The sequence below is a fragment of the Parasteatoda tepidariorum genome, chromosome 9 (genome assembly GCF_043381705.1).
Source record: "Parasteatoda tepidariorum isolate YZ-2023 chromosome 9, CAS_Ptep_4.0, whole genome shotgun sequence".
Taxonomy (NCBI): domain Eukaryota; kingdom Metazoa; phylum Arthropoda; class Arachnida; order Araneae; family Theridiidae; genus Parasteatoda; species Parasteatoda tepidariorum.
The window spans coordinates 24,944,111-24,971,197 of record NC_092212.1 but is presented as its reverse complement, the minus strand read 5'-3'; the positions used below and the strand labels follow the sequence as shown (position 1 = coordinate 24,971,197).

At 26.9% G+C, this 27,087-nt stretch overlaps 1 protein-coding gene across 6 annotated transcripts in view; it reads left to right on the top strand.

The window, feature by feature from the left end:
* The window catches only part of LOC107445061 (ciliated left-right organizer metallopeptidase), a 30,391-nt gene extending 5,964 nt beyond the window's left edge, over window positions 1–24,427 (top strand). For 4 of the 6 annotated variants that reach the window (XM_016059378.3, XM_016059379.3, XM_043045511.2 and 1 more), the window contains exons 3-17: window positions 479–557; window positions 1,699–1,756; window positions 2,580–2,726; window positions 3,495–3,617; window positions 4,812–4,887; window positions 8,319–8,482; window positions 9,525–9,590; window positions 10,615–10,717; window positions 11,267–11,330; window positions 13,900–13,996; window positions 17,068–17,166; window positions 18,304–18,396; window positions 20,437–20,542; window positions 22,487–22,802; window positions 23,565–24,427. In XM_016059378.3, coding sequence (XP_015914864.1) covers window positions 479–557; window positions 1,699–1,756; window positions 2,580–2,726; window positions 3,495–3,617; window positions 4,812–4,887; window positions 8,319–8,482; window positions 9,525–9,590; window positions 10,615–10,717; window positions 11,267–11,330; window positions 13,900–13,996; window positions 17,068–17,166; window positions 18,304–18,396; window positions 20,437–20,542; window positions 22,487–22,802; window positions 23,565–23,766 — 1,793 coding nt within the window. In that variant the 3' untranslated portion in view covers window positions 23,767–24,427. The remainder of the gene's footprint in view (window positions 1–478; window positions 558–1,698; window positions 1,757–2,579; window positions 2,727–3,494; window positions 3,618–4,811; window positions 4,888–8,318; window positions 8,483–9,524; window positions 9,591–10,614; window positions 10,718–11,266; window positions 11,331–13,899; window positions 13,997–17,067; window positions 17,167–18,303; window positions 18,397–20,436; window positions 20,543–22,486; window positions 22,803–23,564) is intronic. The other 2 variants (XM_016059380.3, XM_071184847.1) reach the window with 1 other exon arrangement.
* Window positions 24,428–27,087: the final 2,660 nt, after the last annotated feature.

Here is a 27,087-nt window from a genome sequence, read left to right as displayed (position 1 = left end):
TCATTTCTAAGCATCTATGTAGCATTTTGTAACATGTAACAGTTAGCAGATTTAACAGTTATTTCTTATAAAGATTAAGAAGTAGATCATCTAAAATTCTCTAAAAAAACATTCGATTCAGAGATAAATAGAAATGGCATTTTATTTAGGTGTTTCTTAATTATTTTTGGTTCATGGTTTAAATTAAATGATTATTCTATTATATTTTTAAAAAATATTAGTAAAAATATTTTTTTTCTATCAAAACTAATGTTATTTCTTTAAAACTTTCACACTCAACAAAAATATAACTTTGGAAGTATTTTATTAAAAAAAATTTTTTTTACCTGTCTTCATAAATAAATTATTTCTATGCTTATAACCAGTTTACATATCATATATTTAATTTCTATTTATTGTCAAAAATTTTACTGCTCTTTTTTATTATATATTGACGTGAAAGTATTTATAGCTTCTAAAATATTTGTGTTCTTTTTAGTTAAGCATAGTATGAATCCTTTTGTACTTGAACGCACAAGTTGCTCACAGATATGGAGGGAAGGCTTGAATAAAGGAAAGTATGTTGCATTTTTGTTTTGAAACTGCTATTATCATTTACAAAATTTTTAATTTATTTATATGCCTTTAATTTATTTGTATTTATTTATTTTATTTATTTCTCTCATTGTTTAAAAGTTGCAGAATTACGTGTTGGAAAGACTATCTGTTCTTCTACAGAACTTAAAATGATTTTATTGTTTTTCATATTTTAAACTATATTTGATGATTAATTAATTAGTTTTGTAAGGAAAAATTATTTTTTATTTATTTAAAAGGAAAAAAAAATTTCTTTTAATTATTTTAAAATACTTTTAGAAATATATATTAATTTTAAAGTATTTAGCATGTGTTACTTTATTCAAGTAATTTTTTTCCTATATATTTAAATTTGACATATTTAAATTCAGGAAAATATTTTATTATTGAGTTGCCAAATGTTGCTATATACTTATTATAAACTCTATAAAAATCATTCATTATAAATCATTCATGTAATTTTTTATAGTATTAAAATAAAATGTATAGATTTTTCAATTATACTAATAAGGTTATGCTGTTTTTATAAATTATGAATGGGATATTTTGATATAAAATTAGGTCACACAACTTCTCTTAAAATGCTTTCTTTTTTTTTTCTCACTAGTTTTGGATCCAGCTTTTCTCAAGTATCTAATATAAAGTATTAAAAAATAATAAGTTTTTTCCTTTTAAAACACATTTAAAAAAAAATTGTTATGGGGAAAAATTTTTTATTAGTTGTTATTATTTTTATTAAGAAATACAGTTGAATCAGAAAGTAATAATTTTTAATGTTCATAATGAATTTTTAATGATTTTTTTTAATTTTAATGAACATTAAAAATTATGTTTAAGCATAATAATTTTTATTGTTCAAAGAGCTGGCTTATGTATTTCTCTTTTTTTAAAAAGTTCTGTTATTATGTGTTTTTTCCTTCAAGCTACTGTATGAAACAAAGTTCAAATAAAGTACAATCTAATCTTCTAAGAGTTCATAAGAAGTATGAGAACAAGTGTTATTGTTTTGGTATGAAGGTGATGTTTTAACATGATAAACAAAACTAAGTACTATTTTACTTTAGAATATGAAATAGTATTTTGATATCTATTTGTTTATTTTAAATTTTTGTTTTGTTTTAGATGTTCTCGAATGAGATCTCGTCCAGAATTTTGCTCTTCTAAAGATACTGATTTTATGGTAGTTATTTTCTATCTAATAATAATTTTTTTTGTTTTTTTCTTCTTATTATTATTATTGCTTTATAATGTTTTACTGAGGGGGAAAAAGACTTAAAGAATATCAAGAAATAACTTAGAACCAATCAATTTGAGTAAGACGCTTAAGAAAAAATTGAATCTAGAGGTCACAAGGCTCTTTAATTTTGAAAGTCAAAAGTTTGATCTTGTTATACATTGTTAGAAAGGATTTACAAGATTTCATTGAAATTCAATATATGCATTTTAAGCATATATTGAATTTCAATGAAATATGCGTAGTATTTTGCTCTTTGCATGAGTATTTTGCACTTTGTAATGATGTTTAGTGGTATCAGATATTTCATCCCAACTGAAAGACTCATGAAACTAAATAATGTAAATCAATATATTTTTATTAGATGAATATAGTTAAGTGAGTTAGCTTCATATATTGCCCATAGACTACTGGTATTGTAATTAACAGTATTGTTTCAATAAACATAATTTTAAAAAAAAAAAATAAACAGTCCATTTTATTACAGCCTTCACGCTTGTATGTTTGATATTTTCTTAAGACTTACTATTGATTGGTTAATTGTTCATGTTTTAATTTTGCAAATAGTTTAAATTAAAATATTATCTATACACTAGTCGTTATTCCAAAAAAGGTTGTGACTTCTAAAAATTTTGTCAATTGAGATTTTTTTTATCAGTATGGCATCTTTTCTGTATTAAATTTTTAAATTTTTTTTATTTTAATCAATTTTTTTTTCAGTATTTTTACTCTTTCCTCTTTAATTTGTATATTTCTTTTTTATTTCTAGATACCTGATAAATATTTAGATAAATTAGAAATTTACAACAACATTGATTCTGATCCTGTATCTATTATTAGCAAAGGTAGTGGTGTTAAAAATAAAAATTTGATAGTTTTTGTTGTCAGTAAAACTACGTCATGGTGTCAAAATACTGTAAGTACTAAATTTTTGTCTCCAAACTTAGCATCTTTTTTCGATACATTTTATGTTTTTTCCCACTTTAATTTATAGAAGGATTAGAATTTAAAATTTTCTTACTTGATTACATAATTTTATATAATAAGATTAAATAAGTCCTTTCTTTTGAAAATGTAATAACATGGTGCGTTGTGTAGCATTTTTAAGAAGTTCTTAAAGGTGCTTATTTTTGATTTACATTTTTTGAAAGCCTTTTAAGGTGCTTTTTTTAGTCGGGGTTTGAGAAAAGTGCTTAATTTTTTACCTTTTAAAAAGAAATTTTTTCTTTGTCATGTCGATTGTCATTATAAATTACAAAAAAAATTCATGATTTTCACAATTTTCTCTGCAATATTTATCAGAAACTAGTTGTTTTTATCATGATTATGTAAAGTTTTTGAAAATGTTTTTGAATTTTATTGATTTTATGATTATAAAATAAAGAATTTTAAACGAATTTAAGTGAATTTAAGAATTTTAAAGAATTTTAAAATATTTTTTGAGTGCTTAAAAAGTACTTAAAAGGTGCTTATTTTTTGTTGAAAAATCTGGCTGCGCACCCTGAATGATAGATTAAAATCAAAGATTATGGACTTGTCTTTTGTGATCATATTTTTTATAAACTATATAATTATTCAAATTTTACTAACTTTATCGTTTTTAACATTTTAATTCGATATTTATTTTTAATGTAGTTTATGGTTTTGTTTTTCTTCTTTATTGACCTTTGAATACTTTTTATAGCATGTCCAAGCATATGGAACTTATTGCCGATTGGATGAAAGTAACAGACCTGTGGCTGGATTATTGAATCTCTGTCCTGAAAATCTTTCTAAATCATTGTACAAATTTGATCATTATCTCAATGTAAGTCAGTAATCATTTCGTAACTTTGTATTTTGAGCTCACAGAAATTTTTCTATTTATAAATTTTATTCATTATAAATTTTTTGACAATGTTTTTAACTTATTTTAATGTTTAAGGATTGTTAGTTTTTTTTTCTGTGTGAGCAAACTAGTCTGTAATAAAATTTATAACATGTTAATTAGAATATTAATTCAAATATTCTTTTATAAAATTATAATTATTTCTTTAATATAATTAACAGTGCCAAAAAGCACTTCTTTACACTTAAACTATAATTTTTTAGTTAATCTGCGGCAAGTGCTATAGTTTTGTTATGGTAATAGATTGCTATAAATTTTCTTTAACTTTGTTATTTAAACCTGCTGTGTCTGTTTTTCTGAAACTCAGCCTCCATCATATTAAACAACATTTGATGCAATTTTATCCCCGAAGAAAATATATTTCGAGATTTATTCCTTTGTGTCTTCACAAGATTTTTGAAAACTCTCTTTCAATACAAAAGTATGCTTTTTATCAAAAATATGCTATTTTTATCATTTTTGTGAGTTTTTAATAAGTATTCATGGCTATTACGTTAGATTTAGTTCATTTAGGATTTATTCATTTGTGTCTTCACAAGATTTTTGAAGACTCTCTTTCAATAAAAAAGTATTCTTTTTATCAAATAATATGTTATTTTTATAATTTTTGTGAGTTTTCAATAAGTATTCCATTTTGTCCATTTTCAGGTAGGGCCCATTGCAGAAGAAAGCTACAGTTTTGCTAAAATGAAAAATATTTTTGATCTTGCTTTTAAAAAATTGAAAATTCGTTTTAATGCTACATTGTTTATACACGTAAAAAATTGCAAAAGTTGAGATTATTCATTGATTTTAAGCGAAAAAAATCTTGCCAAATCGGTAATTTTTTTTTAAAAAAAAAGTTTTAATAACTTTTTAAACATGTAAATTTTTGATCTGCTTCAAAGTCCAGATAATTCTTTATTACAAAATAATGTATATAAATTTCTGTGAAATTGTAATTGTTTTTATCCTCAATGGTTAGAATTTTGAATTTTAAGAATGTACACGCAATAAATTTGGATGTTTATGTATCTGCAGTTGTAAAAAGATATTTTTTGTGACTTAAAGCTTCTCTTGAAATGCTATTTCTATTGATTTATTATTCAAAAAAGAACCTCTCTTATTTCACAGATTATCACACATGAGATGTTTCATATCCTTGGCTTCTCAAAACATCTCTATCCAAAATTTAAAACTTGCTCTTCAAGTAAGTATATGAATTATTAGCATCTTCTTGAGCAAAATAAAGCTTTAATTTTTAATTATTGCAATATATAATTGTATACAGGTTGGTTATAAAATAACTTTTTCCCTATATTTGATACCCTATCGACCTATCCACTTATCATTTATAAATAAAATCTCAGATAATGTTATTTAAAGGTATTGGGCTAAGGTAGTGATGATTTCTTGCAATAGAACTCTCATGGTTGCAATTAGTTAGAGTGAACAAATTTTGAAAGTTTTAAATAGTAACATCCACTTTTTTTGTTGAAGCATGAGTCTCGCAATAAAAGACCAAAAAACGGACTATTGGATAATTTTAGCATAAAAAATACAACGAAAAAAAACAAACAACATACAAATCACTGTATTTTCTTCTTTCCAATCATTGTCGAAATGTAGTCAATAGAATTGCTAACATACAACATCTTCTCTGTTGAAAGCATCTGAAATACTCTTTGCCGTTTTTTACACTAGAAAAGTATGGTTCCAACTTCATTTTATGCTTTTGACTTTGATGATCATGCTTCAATGAAAAACGAGAGTGGTGCTAATTGAAATTGTCAAAATATGTTCACTGTAACCGTTAATGTATGAATTTCATTGTTATAAATCAGCCTGGGCCCCCCTTAAAATGGATTTTTTGAAAATAAATTTTAAAAAATTAAGAAAAATAATGATTTTTCAAATTTTTTCAAAATTTTATGATTATTTTTTAGTTCTAATTTAATAAAATTAAGTAAAATTTAATATATTATTAGTTATTTTTATTTTAAATATGCTTTTTTAAATGAAAAGATATATAAATACTTTTATATTTGAATAAGTAAAAAAATATACAAGAAAAAAATTTATCTTAAGGCCCCAAAAATTTGAATGACCTAGGCCCCCGCGTACGCTTCATCCAGCCATGTCTAGCCCATATAAACAAATAACACTCTGAATTTTCAATTATATTGGTTAAACAGATAAGCTGCTTGGTGTTACTATTTTTTTTTCTTGAAATTTTATCAATTTAATTATTGTGCATTATAATTTTTAAGTATTATAACTGTTAAGAGTATGAAGGGTCTGTTGGGACAGAACATGCTATTTTGAAATCTAACCTAGTGAAAATTTAGTTTGTTTTCAAATTTTACTTATTTTTCCAAAATAATTAATGTATTTTAATAGTACATCGTAAAACTTTTCAATAATGTTGATAAATAGTGCTTAACATTTATGTTAAATTATTAATTTGAAAAATAAATAAGCAATAATACTACTTTGATAATATTATAAAGGGCTATCTTTCTGCAATAGTTAGGATTGACTAAATCTAAAATGAGTATCATGTTATATATATTTCATTTATAACAATGTTTTTGCTTAATGCTTAATATTTTTGGTGTCTATCAATAAAGGAATTGTTAAATCACAACTTAAGTGTCTCCAGATTAAAATATTTAATTTAATTAAATGAACACATGGGTCAAAATATTTTTTTAGTAATTCAATAATATTTTTTGTGTCTACTAAAGTTATAGCCACCAGAACGTTTTTGTGCCCCAGTTTTGTGATACTGAAGACAGCGCCCTTCAAACTCAATTTTGGAGGGGGGAAATCTGAATTTTTTTATAAAAAAATAATAACTTGAATTGCTTTTCCGGTGTAGTCATAACATTGTTGAAAATAACTTTTTTTATTCTACATCTTTTTCTTATATCAACGAGATAAATAACAATGACACATTTTAGGCCAAAAAAGAAAGCCGTTATTTTAATTAATGAGAATATCACCTCAAGTATTCTGGAATAAATATTTATTACATATTATATTTTTATTGAGCATAAATCTTATAAAAATATATAAGAAATATTAAAATTTCTTTTTTCGTGCTGTAGCAATGGCAAACAAGACTGTTCAAAATCAATTATTTTCACCGTTTTATTTTCGATAAGAAATATTGTCGTTTTTGCATTCAACATATCGTTATTTTGTTAAAAATTATTTTTTAAAATGAAGAATAATAGTATATAGAAGAATAATATTTAGTCAACTGTCATCCGATAATTTACTGTCATGTACCGACATTTACTGTCATGTACTGTACCGACATTTGCTGTCAAGTCTATTTTTAATTAGAAAATTAATTCCTATTATTTCATATTAGTGCAAAAAATAATAGTACGTTTAATAATTTAAACTATGCAACAGAATTTTTTTAAATACATTCATTTTTTGAAACGTATTACAAAAAAGAAAATTATTTTTAAATAAAAAAAACCACAGCAAAAAAAGACCATATATCGTAAAATAATGAATGACACATCAAGATATAGTGTTGAAAAAAGTCATTCTTTAATTTTCTTTTTTTGTCTTTGACTAAAAAGTAAATGAAAGTGATATAAAAAAATGTTTTAATTGTGAACCTATATTCCAAAGGGATGTTTTTTTTTTTTTTTTTTTGAATCTCTCCTTTTTTTCATAAAATTAACAAGACATGACACATTAAATTAAAAAGAATGAATGAAGAGTTAACATGGTCATTCTCTGAATGCCCTACCTCCCAGTTTTTGTCTGGCATTCTCACTCTTTGAGAATATTGCACAAAACTTACAGCCCATCTCACCCCTTGGAAAATGCATAACTCTTTATATTCAATGACAAATAAGTAGCTATTCTACTGCATGCTGTTCTACTATTCTATCTACTACTGTTCTACTATTCTATCTTTAGTAAAACTAATACTTGTTGAAATTAACCCTTATAGAAAGTTATTTTAAGACGTTATAATTAAAAAACAAAAACCTTTACATGTGTTTTTCAAGCAAACAATATTAGCAAAAAAAGGGGGAGATTAAAACATTTTAGAACATTAAATCTCAGTCTTGTTCAGCAGCCCCCAAACCTGGCGCTCTGAGTGATCACCAGCCCCTTTTGACAGCCCTGATCATTGTTAATTGAAAATTACTATTTCTGTTTTTACTGTTTCCATTTCATTTTTCAAACTTAATCTTTTCTATTCCCTATATATGCCTTAAATTGAAAGGATGGTGCTGTGTATTACATTAATGCAATTGAATTTTCAAGTGCAGTTATAAATCTTAGTTTCCACATTTCAAAAAATTAGCAATTTTTCTCTCATGATTAACTAATCTCTTGTCACACTGAAGAAAATTTTATTTGATATTTATTGTTATTTTTTTCCATAATGTTTTTTTTTCAAATCCTATTATAACACATTATTCCTATTCTTCTAGAATAAACGTCTGATATTTGATCCATTAGTATTTAGTAACCAGACTCTAAACACCTTTACATTCTTTATTTCAGGGAAAATAATTTAAATGGAAATTATGTAAATTATTTTCACTTGTTGAAACTGCTTTTGATATTTTATTTCTTTGAATTAATTTATGTATTATAATTTAGGATTTGACTGCCAAGTTCCAAAACAAATTGTAAGCATTGATAAATTTGGAATTCAACGTCTAATATTTCCGGAAGTTGTAGAACATATGCAACTCCATTTTAATTGTTCTGACTCAGAATTTGGTGGTCCATTAGAAAACATGCCTGCTGAAGGATTTCAAAATGTTAGTATGTCTTCAAATATGCTTTTAGTTTAATATTTATAAAAAAATTGCTTTCAAACTTTTTAAAAAATGTGTCACATTTTTTTTCAAAAAAAAATAAGTCTTGTAAAATTGTTAGCAGTTATCTTATTTTTAAAAACAAAAATGAGTTTTATTGTTGGTTTTTGACATGATCATTTTGTTAGTGCTTTCTCTTACATATTTGGTCATTTTAGTTTGTGACACATACTTTTCCGCAGTTAATAATATTCATAAAGGTATAAACAAGAAAAACATTGACTTGTAATCCATGCATTTTCTTCAAAGATCAATTATTTTATTGATTAATAAAACCACTGTATTAGTTAATAAAATCAATATCTGTATCAAATATTTTCCAGCAAAAAAATAGCCTTCATTCTATAAAAAGCAATTAAATATAGAAATAAAAAAAAGTAAATTAAAACAAGGTTTCTTTTTTTTTCTCTCATTAGGATAAGAAGAGAAAATAACAATGAATGCATATATATACGTCTCCATACATCGTAAAGTTAAATAAAATATTAAAGATTTTTAAAAACTGAAAATGAGAAAGCATAAAATTATGTAGAATCTTCAAGTTTAATATTGAGAACCTCAAATACACTGAGATGCTGTGGTAGAGTTAAGGCATTGAGCCATTATTGTGAAGTATCAGATTCTTCGCCACAGTGATGGCTTGAAGTCCACCATTTATAAGCGGTTTTATGATGTATGAGTTTCAAATAATATTTTACATTATGCATTTCTGATCTAATAGTATCCAATTACTCAAGTGTTGTAAGGAAAATTTAATAATTAAACTTAATTAAGGTTTTAATCATTATCATATTAAAATGCATTGATAATATTAGAAAATTTATTTTCTTTGACATTCACTTGGAAATGTCAGCTGGGTGCATACTGTTTATCAAAGAGTAGCAAAGGTTTGCATTTGCTTGGTTCGGCTATTAATATGTATTCATAAAGCATTAACAATATTTTTGTTTACAAATCTGTTTCATTAATTATTGTTGAATTTCAGGAATATACGTCACATTGGCATCCACTTCTAATGTATAGTAGTATTATGACTCCTTCAATACAACAGGTATAGTTTCACTCTTAAATATGGTAAGAAATTGATGTAATACTTTTACGACAAAAAAGTATATTTCCAGCTATTAAATGTATTTATTTTATAGTCTAAGTATTTTAGTGATATTGGTGTGAAACGCATAGAATATTTATTAAAACTTTAAAATGAAATTAACTACTGTGGGAGAATGAAAGAAAGAAAAAGTGAGCTGCGTAGGTAAAAGTTAAGATAAAAAGAGAATCAAAAACAAAAAAAGCATAAAATGGAAGAAAGAAGAGTAATGGTAAAAAGAAAGCAGAAAATAAATAAAAAATTAAGTCGCATAAATAAACAAGTTTTTCAAAACAATAAAAAAAAATAGAAAATTGTTTTGTTTTTTTCATTTATAATATTGTTCTTATTCATAAATTTTTTTATTTTTTTTTAAATATTTAATACAGAATTGCAATAATGTTGAAAATAATCTTTCTTGAGATATGAAAGTATGGCACAATTCCCAAGAATGCATGCTAATAATTTATAAGCTTTTTGATCCGTGGACATACCTTGAGTGTTCATTAATGAACATGGTCATTATAATGTTTTTAAGGTAATGATAATTAATGCCCATTATTCACTATAATATTCTTTATTCATGATCAATACATTCTACTATTGAATTATTCGTACATGATTCTACTGCTTGAAAAAACTTGTTTAAGATGTTATTTTTTTTATTCTTATGCTCTCTTTTTCTCTTTCTTTTTCCTCTCCTGTCTCTTTCTTTTCTTTTTTCCTTTATTATATTGTTTCTTTATTTTTAATTTTCCCTTATCCTTTCTGCTTCTCTTGTTGTTGACTTATTCCTTCCAATTCTTCATTCATTTTTCTTTCATTTCATTCCTTTGCCTGATAAAAGCAAAAGGTTCTCAAAATGCATAGTTGTGTTGTATGTTTTTTATTATTGTGTTTTAAGAATGTTTAATAAACATTTTGTACTGTAAATGAAAAATTATGAAAATCAATCCTCATTCTTATCTGGTCAAATTTTTTGCAGGATGACTATGTCGTTATTGACAATATCACTCTAGCATTACTTGCAAGCACAGGCTGGTATGAAATTGACTTTTCTAGAGCGCAGGCATTTATATTTGGAAAAGGTTAACTTGTTTTTCTTATTACTTAAAATTAGTTCCGTTATTCTCTAAATTTTACCTTTGTTTATTTCAGTTTGAATATTTCCCTAGTTAATTTACTCCTTATAATAAACTAAACTAAACTCAGCGGCGCGACAGCCCTTGAAGACCAAGACCTAATCTGCCCATCTCAGTTTTCTTGACCCTGGGCTGTGGGGTGCAAGAGCAGATGTTACGATCAGGTGGTCAGCCGAACGCGGAACTCCCAGTGTTTAGTTCCCAATCATGCTTGGTACTCATTTATCAACCCACTAAAGGGATGAAAGGCTGAGTCAGCCTTGCCCGGCCCGAGGATCGAACCAGGGACCCGTGCTACGACAGCGCTACCGCTCAGCCACCGGGCGTCTTTACTCCCTATAATAGATAAATTAATTAATTCCGAATTATTTAGTATTTTTTATTTATTAAAAATTAAATTTTTTACTAATTTTAAATATTGATTAAATATTGAATTATTGGCAATATTAGTATGTAATAATGTGTGTTTCAGTTTAAATGTTTTAAACTTTGCAGGTGGGGGTTGTAATTTCGGATTTGCTCAAAAATGTAATGACTCGAAATATCTTTGTGATTCAAGGTATATTATTTACTTTTTTCTAATATTTTAATGTAATATGTATATTTGTGTTTCAATGTAATATTCATGTATTAATCTAAATATAAAAAGGAAAAATATTTTTGAAACATTTTGAAGTAAATGCTTGTATTTCTATATGTATGGATTACCCAGTATTTTGGAAATGTATGAAATAATGTCATAGCCGATTTAGGTAAAAAGTAAAATTAAATTGAAAAATAATAATGATTTAAAAATATGGTAGTCTCTTCATACTAATATATATATAATATTAATAGTTGAATAATTTAAAAAAAAAATTGTTTCTTTATAAAAAGTAATATGGTGACAAAATGTGAAATGTCATGTCTTTGAACATGGGACTTACATACTTTGAAACTCAATTCAAATGAGAAATTAATAAGTTTAAAAGTAGCTGCAGAACCTTGATTTTCTTACTTGCCATACCTTGATTTACTTACTTGCCATTCCTTATTTACTGTACCGTACCAAGTTTTTAAATAAAGCAGATTTATGTGGCAATAAGATTTTTTATACAACTTCTGAATGTTGTGTTATATTTAACAACTGGTTTTTCTCAAAATTCACATTTTTTTTTATTAAATATGCTTTTAATTCATTTAATGATTAAATAACTTAACATTTTTGTAATATAATTCCACTTTGTGGAAAATGTAAAAATTTATAACTTACTAAAAATGCAAATTTCTAAAATTCAATTCTTTAACATTAAAATTAATAAGAATCACCCTAAAATGAATTATAAAATACACGTTAAACTCTTCTTTCTTTTTTTTGTATTAAAGTCAGAACTGAGTACCATTCTTGTAAAATAGCAAAGAGGATTGTAATGTGGTAATTTTTTACAAAAATTATCAACAAAAAAAAAATGATCTAATATAATTTTAAATTCATGAATTATTTTTATTAAAATTTTGGATGTTTCCTGCATTAAAAATATTTTGGACCTTTTCCATTCTGGTTTAAATCTGGAATTACAAAGTTGTTTAGTTTTTCTATGTTTTCTTAAAAAAAGGCTGTTTAGTCCCCATTAGCCTCACTACACAAGGCTAGTGTGGGCAAGCCATAGAACTAGAGTGGACAAATTTGATAACTTATTAAGTAGTCATTTATTACAACTCAGAAAAGTATATCTAATGCCAAAATAAAATTAATTCAATCTAAGCCTTATTGAAGACTATGTAGTGATATATTTGGATTAAGTTGCTAATTTGTATTAAAGCATTTCATTATATCATTATATTGAACACAAATTAATTCATTTAAAAAATTTTAATCTGTTTAATATATTTAAAAAATGTTTTGAAATTTATTTTTTAAAATCAACTTTAAATATGTTTTAAGATGCAGTCTTGGTAATTGTACCAGTAACTGGCGATCAAAATTTAGTAACTATTTCTTCTCTAGATATTTGAAAAGTGACTTTTTTAATCTTTTTATTTTTTGGAAATGAACATTATAATCTGCATAGCTATAAACAAATTTCACTCTACAGACATAAAGTTCAACATTGTTTTTGTTTGTTTTTTTCAGAAAAAAAAAAATACACTGGAACAAAGCAATAAATTCTTATTGAGTCACCATTGTCCAGTAGTTTCAATTCTAATTCTCTCTATCACATTCTCTGAAAACAACACGGGTGGCTTTCTGCATGCGTTTTTTGGTTCAGATATATTTTAGATAACTTATTTCTGCTGCATTTTTATGATCAGTTTTCATTTGATGAGGAAATCGTCCGAATGAGCAACATGAATAGTTATTGCTGAGGGCTATCTCTTTCACTGAAACAGTGTAAACAACTAGCTAAAAAAATGGACAGGACTGTTCGCTGATGTTCCAATTAATGTATGTGTGGATGTTCCTAGTTTGTGTATGATAAAAAAAATATTTACAAAATCGTTGTTTTCTTAAGTCATTATACTGAATTTCATTCTTTTAACAAGGTTGATAAAACATCTTTAAATTATTTAATTTAGATTGAAACCATTATTTATTAAGGAATATTATTTGACAAAATCATTCTAAATCGGAAAATAAATAACATTAAACGTGTTTCATTTGTAATCGACTGATATTTCTTCCATTAAATGTTGAATGAGGCCAGTGAGAAATGCCCACACTAGCCCCACGAAGACATGTGTTTATTTATGTGTAATGCTTGTTAATTGAAACTATATGAATCAAAAGTTATTATCAAAATAGACAAGAAAACATTATAATTTATCATATTAACACCTTTTGTTGAAATTTTGAAAATAAAATGTGTCAATAAAAGAGTAAATGGAAAGTTTGAATGTTGCTTTCGCACCTTAAAACCTTTTGCAAATTTGTACTAAAATATTCATAGTGTGGGTATGGAACTGCACATGGAAGTGTAGATCAGTACCGTCAATCTACAATATCTCACAGACGAAAGTTGAACTACACATAAAAGTTATTCAAGATGCCCACTTTAGCCCCTCACACCCCTAGATGTTTTCAGTTGTATTTTTTTTCTCTTTCGTTTAATATATTTTATTTTCTTCTGATATATAGTTTATTTTTTTAGCCACCAAACTGGATGTGATATAGCTTTAAAAACAATAGGAAAATGTGAGAAAATTTCCTCTGATCACCCATGTGGAGTTTATAAACCCAATCACGAAGTAAATTATTATTTTTTATTACTGCTTGGCATGACATTTACTTCTCTGCAAGCATATTGTTGAAAGTTTCAATTTATGTTAGAATTGCCCATCCTATAATATTAAGACTTAATGCATTATGTTTCTGTAGAAAACTTATGTTTGTGGGTTACTCTACAATTGTATTTTTTTTTTTCATTATAAAATTCATTAAATGAAACGTTAATGAAAGTATGAAACTTTTTTAGTCCCGCAGTGGACTGATCGTTAAGACACGGTTCCCAGCAGATCACCGAAGTCAAGCATCACTGGCTACAGTCAGTGTGCGGGTGGGTGACCACTTGGATCAGCCTGCGTAGGGACCGAGGGTGTGCGGTAGGGGTCCACGTTAAACTGTTCTACTGTAAAGTGCTCAACTTCGCGTGCAGGTCGTCGGGCTACCGAAGCAGGGGTGCCATCCCCTCTGCAGAGGATCAAAATTGCGATGGCATGTCTTCGGATCATCTTCAGGGATGTTTCCCAGACCGTCGCCAATAGCCCATTGTGCAGCTCTAGTGCGACGTAAATGAACGACAACAACAACGAAGCTTTTTTAATTTATATAGTATTACTTTAGTACAGTGAAAACTTTCAGGAGCAACCACTCTCTATTCCACAGTAAAATGGTTGTTAAGGGAGGTTGGTCATTCTTAGGTGTTACTTTCAATGACTTTAGGGGTTACTTTCAATGACTTTAGGGGTTACTTTCAATGACTTCAGGGGTTACTTCCAATGTTATCAAGTATTTTTTTAATATTGTTATTGAGTATTTATCAAGTATTGTTATCAAGTATAAATTCTAGCTAGCAATTCTAAATTTTAATGTCATTTTCTTGGTTCAGAAATGCCACTTGTGATAGCGTCATGAAATCCGGATCGATGAATAAAATTTAGCTTCAATAAAGATGACCCCTACTGATATAATTATGTGTAAAAACGAATTTACCTATTATGAATAAGAGAACTATTTTAAGTAAATAAGCTATTATGTTTTTTTTTGTTTTAGTTAGCATTTAATTTTATATCATAAAAAATAATTAGTTTACTTTATAAAAGGATAGGTTTTTTTGTTTAAGATGCTTACTTTTTTCTAAACAAATTTTTTTTTTCAAATTTAACTTATAACTCTAAAACTAAATCAATGCATCATCTTTAGTGCACTCTAACTATAACATGAGATTGTCAATCTATTTCAGCAATCATTAAAAAGAACTCTCTAAGTAAGAACCACTCACAAATATCTTGTTTTGTTTATATTTTTTATTTTGATATTTTTTCGTGCTTCCTTATTCTTTCGTGCTTCCTTATTCACCCTTTTCTGCGTTTGGTGCGGACGCTTACCTGGTCGCTGAGAGAGGTTTTGATGATCTCTCCAAAGATTTTCTTCAACACAAAGTCTACTAAAAAAATTCTCTGCCTTTCAAAAGGGGTTGTAAATAGAGGATGTCGCTACACAGAGGTGGTCTTTCCTGCAGTTTCACTGTATTCTAATCCTTATAAAAGTCTTAATAAATACAACTTCATTGTTTTCATGATAATACTTACAAGATTGTTATAGAATCAGTTCTTATTTGCAATAAAAAAATGCTATGTCTAATCTTGAGCATTTAATTTTTGGCACTGCTGCCTTATATTTATCATTAATTTATCAAACTCAATATTGTGTAAAATCAACTGCGCTTGAAATTTGTAAAGTTACAAAATAATCAAATTCTGAGGTAGATTAAAATGGTTCTTATATAAATATTAACTTTGGACAGATAGAAGTCAATTGTTGCTGAATCATCTACATTTATTAAAGAAAAGTTGTGTGATTTTTTGCCCCTCATAAAACTACTGAAAACAATAGAAATACTGCAGAATACTGAAAATAGTCATGAAACTTTTTATTATAAAACAATGTTTCACATGATATTTCTTATAACCTTATTCAAAACTTATTTAACTAGGTATATTTGCACTTAAAAATTTTCCTGGTTTAGGTCTAGATTGCTGTACAGACTTTCACAAACAAGCATTCCCTTTTTTTTCTTATCAATTTGCCATCAAGTAGGAATTGCCCTCTTTAGATAAATTGGTGCTCCCCAATATCAAGAATCACTAGTGACCTTCTTTTTTTTATTAATTGTTTTAGATCATCTTTTTTGTTTTGTTTTTTTACATCAGACATATTTTGTAGCTTCATTTGATTTTGTTAACCAAATTAATTATTATTATAAATTTCTTTTTATCTTGATTTTGCCACAATATAGCTCTTGTTCTGATGACATAAAACTGTATGTTTATTTAGTTTTGCTTTTTTTGTTGTTTAATTTAATTTTATGTATTTTAATTCAGATTAGTTGCTTAAAATTAATGGTACAGAAAGTATTTCAAGTTTACTTCTCCCACCTGGTATAATTAGAATGATTAATTATAATAATTATTAATTTCTATTAAATTAATTGTAAATATGTCGATAATAAGTAAGATAAAAATATTACAATGATTTTAACCATCATATAAGCAGTACTGGACCCAATAAGTGACATACCGCTTATATGTTGACTTTGTTTACACTGAAAGTTAATTTAAAGAAGTGCTGAATATTACTTATTTATGTTGTGTAAATTAAGTATATTTTATTTTACAAAGGTCGTTGAACACACGACTCAATTTTGAGTTTACGACTACCAATGTTCATCTCCCTAACTTTGTAATTTTAACCCAATTCAGAACACAAGGAATTAAGAGAAATTTTCCTTGGTAGAAGACTTTTTGATGGAACCGCATTTGCGTTACAGGTAGCGAAAAAATACAAGGATCTCCCAGGGTTAGCCTGTTGGTAGGTGGAACTCTAATCCATAATCCGCTGCCGCTGAGGATATTTTACATCAGCTCTGTGGTTAGTGCAAGCCGGGTGCGGAATTCATATCGACTGGCCATCATTGGGATTCGAACCCGGTTCATCTCATTGGAAGACGAATGTTTTATCCCCTGAGACACCATTTCTACATATTAAATACATTGTGAAAAACTAGTGCGCATTCTAAATATTGGAAATTTCTGTTTAGGAAAGTTGCATTGAAGATGGAGGAGAAAAACTGAGAACTGATTTGGATTTATTGGATTATAACCAACAGTGTGTAGTTCTTCAACAAAAAAATGGCTTTGTAAGGTTGCAATCAAGTTTTTTAAAAAAGTGAAATATTATTTTTATATTTTTAAACCAAACTAAATTTCCTTTTTTTTTCCGAGATTTGTTTTTATTCTTGTGCCAGACATAGTTTCTAACTCTGTTTTATTTTATTGCATTAAACTATGACTTTATTATCATTTATTTGAATGCTTGAAAGCTAATTTGATTAAACAATAGATTCAACCAAGATTTCGCTTAGCAACTTAATTTTCCAGAATAACGAATTTTGTGAGAAATAATGAACTCAATTCTTTCTTAACTTCTTCTTTGCTTTGTAAATATATGTATAAAACAAAGAAAAAAACATTTTTCTAAAAAGCGCTTTAGAAATTAGGAAAATCAATTCATCCTCTAGTGATAGAAAATCTCTGGGACTATATTATGTTTTATTTTCTTAAGACAAATATTTCTAAATTGTATTCTCCCTTATATGTAATTGTATTCTCCCTTATATATGTGTGCACACAACATTAATTTATTTTTAAACACATGTGATTTAATTTATTTATAACTTCAATACGTTATTTCAGTTCCTAAAAATCGATTTTCAATTTAACTTAATATTTGTTAATCTTTCTATGTATGCGAAAAAGTGTTAAGCACTTAGACAAATTTGTTCATTATTTACCCTCACTATAACACTAAGCAATTTTTCATTATTTTTATTAAATAATATGGAAAATAACCAGTTTGTAGCTGAGAAAAGACGTGATGTTAAATATTGAAAATTCTAGGACAAACCTTTTAAGAGTTAAATGATTGTTATTAACCTATTTAACTTTTTGAATCTAACTTTGACTTGTACTTATTTACATATAACTAAAAACTCTTATGAATTTGTGTTTTATGTTTTAAAATTTATTTTCAAATATTTAATTAAACATTAAGGCAGATTTTTCATCATTTAGTCACGTAAAAAAAATATATTTAAATTATTGACCTGAATGAAGTTATCTTATTATGAAAGCAATCATAAAATTTATAATTACTTATGTATTTAACATCAAGTCTTCTCTTGTATTGTCAATTTTAAAACAAATAAATAAATTTCGTTCATTCATAAACATTTTTCTATTTTGTGGATTAAAAGAGGTTATTTAATTTTATGCAGGTTCCTAAATGTGTTGCATTGAATTGTAAAACTTCATCATCTTTAAACTTGCTTTTTAATGGAACTATGGTTGACTGTGACTATAGTAATAAAGTAAATATAGTTTACTTTGCTATTGCTCAATTCTTAGGATATATTTATTATTGATTTCATTGTATGTAATAAAATAATAAACAATATTGTCCAAGATTCGTTTAAAGATCCCATTATTCAAAAACTACCTGTTGATTTCTATAGAATTATACTACAAATTCTGTAACACTGTAGCAATGTAAAATTTTATTATAAACTAAGTAATTGATTGTGACTAAGCACTGATTTTAACTGGAAACTGTATTTTTGCCCTATTACTTAATATGATTATGTGTATTAAGTAGTCATTGGCGTGCAGGGCAGGGATAAAGGCGAGCATACACTCCTGTGACCCAATTAATGACTAATTACACTACAATTTAATATTCAGTACTAGATAAGCATTTTTTTTTCTTCAGGAAATTAAGTTTTTTAGGTATATACTTGGTTAAGTCAAAAAAAAATTTTATGAATAAAAAAAACTATTGTCAATAATGAAGTTTTTGGTCATTACAATTTGAATATTTTTTTTTTTCATTTATGAATATTTGTTGAAAATCATAAATTTGTACAGAAGAATAACTTCGCTATACATTAACAGAAAAATGAATTTAAAGTAAAGATTAAATTTTTGTGATTGTATTTTTTTTCCATTAACTAAATTAGGTTTTTTTTTACCCCCTGTAGAGATCATGTCTTATGTTCCTTTTTTCAGGGGTCTAATCAAGAAGTTTGCCTTAGGCATCCACACATCATCCATATGCCATTGTGTGTAGTAGAATTGATATAAATGAAGAGTTTTTGTAACTGGAGAAATTTTATCAAAATCTCAAAGGGAAATAAAAAATTTTACTGAAAATCTGAGAAATAACCCTAAATGAAACGCTAAATGACTATCTACCAATCCTCTTCATGCCAACTAACACATAGGATCTCAAGTTTCTTTTGCAAGTGCCCTCATGGTGCATAGCATTTTTAAAAAGTGCTTAAAGGTGCTTATTTTCGATTTTCGTTTTTAAAAGCCCTTAAAGGTACTTTTTTCATTCGGTATTTTTAAAAAGTGTTTAATTTTCCATTTTCGAATTCCATTCATTTTCCATTGCATACGGTCGGTCGGTAGCGTATAAAAGCACTAATCGTTTTACATGTTTGATTAAATACTTGTGAGTCCACATGTGCGACTACTGAGCCGAGTTCGGTGAGATTCTTGCTCTCTCATGTGCAACTCTGCTGCATTTTGCAAGATAGTGATCTATTTTCAGTAATATATTTAATTATAAAATAATTTACAGCAAACTTTATTTTTATTCACTATAAATTTAGTAATGAGGATCAAAATATTTCTTCCTGTTATAAATATTCATCAATTTACGTATTTTGCTTGTATTGACTCCAGTCTGTACTTCGTCTTATCAAATACCTTAAAAATAAGTAAGTAACGGATAGTGAATTTTAAAAAAAAAAAGTGTTCAGCTAAAAAAAGTAAGAAATTGTTCTCTGCTTCAAACTTACCTAAAAGGTTTTAAAATAAGGCATACTTTATTAAAATTGAAGTTTTTTTTAATATTGTGCGATAATTATTTTTTCTAATAAGTCAAATTAATATAAAAATGTTCAAAGCTTTCAAATTTAAGTTTATTTTGAGTAGTTTAAGTTTTTTAATACATAGAAAAAAAATTTGCGAATTACCTCAAGTTTCTTCCATTGTTTTTAATTTGCATTTCAGATAAATAATTATGCAATATAAAGTTTTATTTTTATTAAAAAGTGTTGATATTTTAGATTCTCAGGCAATTCTAAAAGATGAAAGTATCGGAGTCAGAATCCGCATGATAGTTATTAGTTATGCATTTGAATTTTTCGATATTATTTTCTTGTGCGTTCAAAAATTTTCAGCTTGATTTTATTTGTTTTTTAAATTTAAGAATAAAAAATTAATTTATTGATCTGTCAAATATTTTTATTTTATTGGAGCTATTTTAGTAAACTTTCTTGGTTTTAAGTACATGCAAACCTTGTTTAATTGATGTTTTGTTTTCCTTTTACATTATTTCCTTGTAGACTCTAACAAATGTCTCTTTGAACTGCCCAGCGGACCTTTCATTTTGCATTACTGAGGGAATTGAAGTTGCTAACACATTTTGTGAGTTTAGTAAGGATAAATTGGGTGAGTTTCTATGTGTATAATAAACTTTCTCAGCGTATGGTGAACATGTAATAATACATATCTGGAATTCAATAGAAACTTCCCTACCAACTTCATTGAACCTATATTCACGAATTTTAGCTCAATAATAGTCCTGTTAGAATTGTCTTATTCTCCCAAAATTTTACAGTGCTTTTTACACACCAATATCACCCCTATAAAGAATTGTCAAAGTCACTCAATATTTTATTCAGCCAATACAGAGCCTCTGTAGGCCGATATTAGTTTGATATAGGACTAATATTAAAAAATCTAGGCATCCTAATATTGTTCCAACTGTGAATGTTCATATAGGGCCCCTTATTGAGCCAATTTTGAGTGCAACTGCGGCCAAAGTAAAATTGTTGCTCGGGTTAATAATATTAATAAATAAAAATGAAATAATAAGTAAATAGTTTGAATACCTTTCAGGGTTAAAATGTAGTACATAGTGATTAAAACAATATTACTTTTCATTTTATTCTATTGGTACTTAAAAATAAGGTACTTAATATAATAATATAATAGTTAAATATTGGTACTTAATAATAATTTCAAATCGATGTGTGCCTGCTAATCTGAGAAGCAAAGGAGGTCAGTGCACAATGCTGACTACATTACCTCTGTCAAGCCATTGGTGGAAAGGAAGGTTGGCAAAACTCAGGATTTTTTTTTNTTTTTTTTTTTTTTTTTTTTTTTTTTTTTTTTTTTTTTTTTTTTTTTTTTGCATTTACCAATCAAAGCTCTAATAAAATGTATTAATAATGCTTGATATTAAATAAAAATATAATTGATAAAATAATGAATTCTTCCTACTAAAATGGTTAAAATTATTTAATTACTTCAAACTAACATCTGAATAAATAAAATTTTAGTGATTTTTAATAAAGCTCAGCACCTTAATGTATTGTATTTAAATTTCATTATTCCTGTATGCTAACTTTATACGTAAGAAGTATTAAAAGTACTTATATTTAAATAAACTTTAAAATTGGTAATGATTAAAATACGTTAATTATGCAGCAAATTATTTAATGTACAACTATCAAAAAATTATAATTTAGTTTTAAGGTGTTGTGCTATTTTTATTCACATTTCTTTTTTTCTTCTTTATTTATTAGTCTATTTTGAACCTCAAATAATAATTGACATACCCTTTTATTATTTCTTCTAGATAAATGCTAATTTTCAATGATGAAATCATACTTAAAAAATTCAAAACCTTAAGAATATACTTATAAATTATATTGTATACTGAATATTTTTGACTTAATGCTATAAAAAATCAATTGATTGATATCAATGATTTTTTTTAAAAAAGTAAAGTAATTTAAATTATGATTTGCATCAAGTGATTTAAATTGTAAAATGTTCAAATTTAACAAATCGCCCACCATGCAAGGTCAGTGATGCATTTTTAGTTGACAAAAAACCTGTCGCATACATTCACCCCAGGTTTATTGGGCAATTTGGTTTGGAAATTTTGGACCACCCCTCCCTACATCCCAGACATTGCGCTGAATGATTTTCATCTTTTCTGATATTTAAAAATCATTTTGGCGACAATCACTGCAACGATGACGAATACGTGAAAACAGCCTTGACCTCTTGGTTAAGGGAGTAGGGGACAAGTGCTTTTGAAGAGGGCATTCTAAATCTAGTTGTAAGGTATGATAAGTGCTTAAACAAACTTGGCACATATGCTGAAAAAAAGAGAAACGTATGTAGAATCTGAAAATAAATTTGCTTCTTCAAATTTTTTTTTTGTTTGGTTTTTATTTTCAATGGGCCTTTACTTAAAAAACAACCCTCATATTTAATATTTATTAATGTCTATATTCGTAAATATTTATTTAAAGCTATTCAATTGTAACTATTTATTCATGTCTAATCCTAGAGTTGTTTTTTTTTTTTTTTACATTGCAGCTGTATCTCTTCAGATTTTCTTCATTACACCATCAGCTTATGATTTATCAAATGTTAGCATTTCTAAACAGTTTGAGATTCAAACTGTCCAAACAATTGCTTCCAAAATTGGTGTTCCTGTAAGTTACATTACAAGTTCATCTCTACATGTTTACAAATCAGTCTATTTGGAATTTACTGTTTGTCCTCCTCGAGATGCCAATGAAACTGCTCTAGAATTAATTGTCACAAAAATGCAAGAATTTCTCAAAAATTCCACTTTTGCTACTATTTTTAAGGACAATGCAGATTTACCAGTTGCTGCTACTGATATAAGGTGAGCCAAACTAAAAATTTCAAATCATATTTTGTGTACAAGACAGAGTATCAACATTACACATAGATTTTATTTTTGTTATTGATGCAGTTGCAAAAACTTTGGTAGCAATATAGACACTTCTACAAAAATAATGATAAAAAAAGTCAGCAAAAAGAAAAAAACTTGATTTCATGAAAATTTTAATTTTAAAATTTCTACTCTCTGAGTGATGCCTTAAATTTCTGTAATATTTCCTACTTTAATGAGAAATATGTTTTATTTTCACATTGGAACAATTTAGAAAATATTAATATAAAATAATATATTATATTACCCCTATTTGTGTTTTCTTTAAATATTTTACACAGTTTTTTATTTTCATTTTAAAAATATTTTTTAAATCTTATTATATTTTACCACCAAAAAAAATTAGATTACGCTAAAATTGCTCACAGAAATAGGTGTAAAGATAGAAATCTCAGATTGATTCCTCAAATTGATTTCAAAATTTTAATGACCTGAAATTTCATTATTAAATGTTTATGTTAAAATTTCATTGACTTAATAATAGTAAAAGCGACAGGGATAAGTTTTAGTATCCTTAGTCACTGGACGTATGGGGCATCCCTCCAAAATTGGATGTATGGGGCCCTTTTTGCCCTTCCTTGCTCTACTTGCCATTGTGATCCTCTTGTGAGCATACTGTTGAAGGAAATGGAATACCTGTATTTGTATTTGTGTGTTTTTTTAAATGAAATTAAAGTTGGTTTTTCATTTTAGTGTTAATTCAAGATCTGATGAGGGAATCAGTGATTCTGAAGGCTTCCAGGCACTAATCATTGTGCCTATAACTTGTGGAATCTTTGCATTGGCAACATTAATTGCCTCCCTTATGAGATATGTAATTATGCAAAGTTATAGACCTAAACGACAAACTATAGAAAGACAAGAACTTAATGAAATTTCTCCAATTTCCACATGACAAAAGCACATTTTATAATTTAAAGAATTTTTGTTAAGATTATATGATGAATATTCAGATATTTTTTTATATCTGAAACGGTGCCAATAATTTTGTACTCAGTCTATTTATCTAAAATATTGAATACATATACACACGTATAACATGTTAAAATAATGTCTCAAATGGCATTGCTTTTCTCATGTATGTATTGCAATATTTTTCACGTTAAATACTTTATTTTGTGTACATTAACTTAGTTAAGTGTCTATAATTACTTTTAAGCAAATCATATTTTTAAAATGTAATAAAGTATTAGTTATTTTCATATCTTCGTAGTATTATAATTTATAAACAGACGTATAAAAATAAAGTACACAATAGCTATGTCCTGATTTTTATGCCTTGGACTTCATTTTAAATCTAAATTTTTGTATCAATGTAAATAATCGATATTTAATACTTACTAATAACATATATTTATTCTTAATAAAAGTGAAAAATACTATTGTATTTTAAATTTTGTAATTCACTATTTTAGATTTTTTTCCTTCTTTTTTTTTTGTATTTTAAGTATTTTTTTTATGTTTCATTTTAGTGTTTTTTATTTCATTTTAGAATTGTGCAATATTAAAAAATTTTATGCATGTGCTCTGATAAAAACCTTCTTAGCAATTGAAAAGTGGTTACTTTGTTATTATTTTATATTTTCTATACTTTCCACTGTAGGGCCAAATCAATAGTCGCCACTTGCTGATTAATATAACAAATTGCCATTAAAAAATTCTCAACCAGGATAGCCACTATTTTCCTTGAAAATGCACCTTGAATGCAGTTTATAATTTAGTAAATTTGGAATTAGTGTAAATATTTTGTAATATTCTAAAAATGGCTTTATTTCAAGGTTGTTTCTTAAAATTGTTCTTCATTTAAAAAATGCATTCAAAAGAATACCTTTCCTTAATAATAATAAACAGCTTTTCACTTGTTAAAAGTTTCTAATTTATGAAAAAAATTGCATCATGTTTTAAAATGTGCCCACCATTAAAATTGCTACAACTTACCAGTTGCAAAATTTCCTAATTTTACCTTATATTTTCTACTTTATTTTTTTCGCTGAGCAAAGATTTTCTACCTAAATTTCCTTTTGACAATGTTCGCTGCACAAATTCATTAACTTCACTTTTTGAAATACAATTATATTTATAGCTCAAAGCACATAACACATTTGTGGTTGTGAATATCTGAAAATCAAGGTGGAAAACTGTTTATGCCCGTGAATACTGATTCAGAGAAAAACAAATTTCAGGGTTTGTGAATTTTTCAGAAGACACATTTCATTCTGTTGTAATCGTAAAAAAAAATAAGAATATGCATTAATGTTGAAGGCATTTATTTACTTTCCCTTAAAGTTTCAAAACAAAATTTACAATTGTGGACATTGAAAAAAAAAACATTGAAAAATTGTGTTTGGCAAGAACTATATTTCCCTCAAAATTCCTCCCCAATCATTACTCCCTCTCTCATATTCCCACTGCACTGTGCTTTTTTTTTATTCTCCTTGTCTATGTGTAAATAGTAACTGTTTTTACCCTGCGCGGCCCATCTTCATTGTATAATAACTTTTAAGGTGAATCGATTTTCCACATTATTGATTCCACATTATCGATTTTCCACATTATTATTCCACATTTTCAAAACTTACTAGTCCTCAAAAGGCAACAAATGATGATCCAATCGTCCTTTTAGGGGAAAATGGGCAAAATCAGTTCTTCTTCGTCATTATTATTTAAATTTTTGATGAAAAGTTCTAAGTAGGAAAATTTAGATTTTTGTACCATTTTCAATTTATTTTACTTAATTTATATCACTTACGTTTTTTAGATAAAAGATAATAAAAAGAAAAGTTTGTATAGCTTATAAAATGTAAACAGTAGAAATAAGGAAGTGTGCCTGTATTTAATAGCAAACAATTTACAATGGAGGAATCAATTTCCATGATGGGCATCTAAGAGCACATAATAAAAATTTACTTAATACACAAAAGTGGAGACTTTTGTAGATTAAAAATGTAAATCACCTAGTCTGAAAACGAGTCCTTGCTGTAAGAAATCCACTAAAGATAAATGGAAGTTTTCAAACTCATTAATTAAAAAAATTGGAGTAAAAAAAGTTTATTCAAAAATATTATGCTTAATTCACAAATAATTGTGAAATATTTGCTATTAAATCTTATGAAAGCTACGCATAAACTTCTTTTATTGACTACCAAAGAGCATTAATCCTATTTTAGACGAACTTTCAGAAAAAAATACAGAACATAAAATTTCCTTTTTACATTTTTTAAATTAATCATTGGTCTCAAAACTGCTAACTTGATATACTTGAATTTTAATAATGTCATGCAATTGGGTGTTTGCATTTTAAGAAGATCACGGATATTCACACTTGTGATTTATTACATGCAGCTTGCTAATCAATTATAAACAAATTAACGTGTTAAAATTTAACTAAGTATATAGTTGAAGAATTGAAATCTTTGTGTAGGAATATAGAATGTGTCGCTTAAGAGAATAGACACTTGTCGGGCTTGGCTTACTCGAAATAGAATGAAAAGAGCAGTTGCTAACATGAACAAATTCCACGTTTCAACAACCTATCAGGATCAGATGACCCATTTAGCAATTACGATTGTATAAACCATATAGTCAAAGATTTGTTCATTTATGAATATCTTTTCTTAAATAAAAGAATTTATTTTATCTAAAAAAAAAAGATTTAATTTTTTAGGCAATTTAAAAACATAATAGTTTAAAAAACTTGTTCTCGCTTAGCTTTTTCGGTGGAAGGGATATTTTTACATGCCAACAGAAACCTGTTTAGGGAGTTTTTTGCGGGAAAATATTTTTCACAAATACTGTTCTCATTCGCAATCATATCCAGTGAGAATGGTCGTTGGTCACAAATGGTCGGTCCAGTGGTTAAAGAATCGGACCGGAGTTCGATCTTCGATTCCACTAATTCGCGAAATCAAAGACCTATAGGGGGCGTTGTTATTTAAGACGAATGACTGCTGGCAAAATAACACGATCATCACTTGCGCTGAAGATTTCTTCCGTGTAGCATGGTAACGTTCCTTCCTTATTGGCGATCGAAATGGGCTGCAGGTGGCGTAGAGCAGAACTCTTTTCCTATGGCAACACTTCACATGCTTTCCCCATTAGCGTGTGGAAAGTCATAGAGGAAGGAAGTACGTTAGTTTCTCTCTTGATTTTCATATAGATTAAAATCTTTTAACTTGAAAAACTATATGGAACTGAAAACTACATTAAACATAGTTCT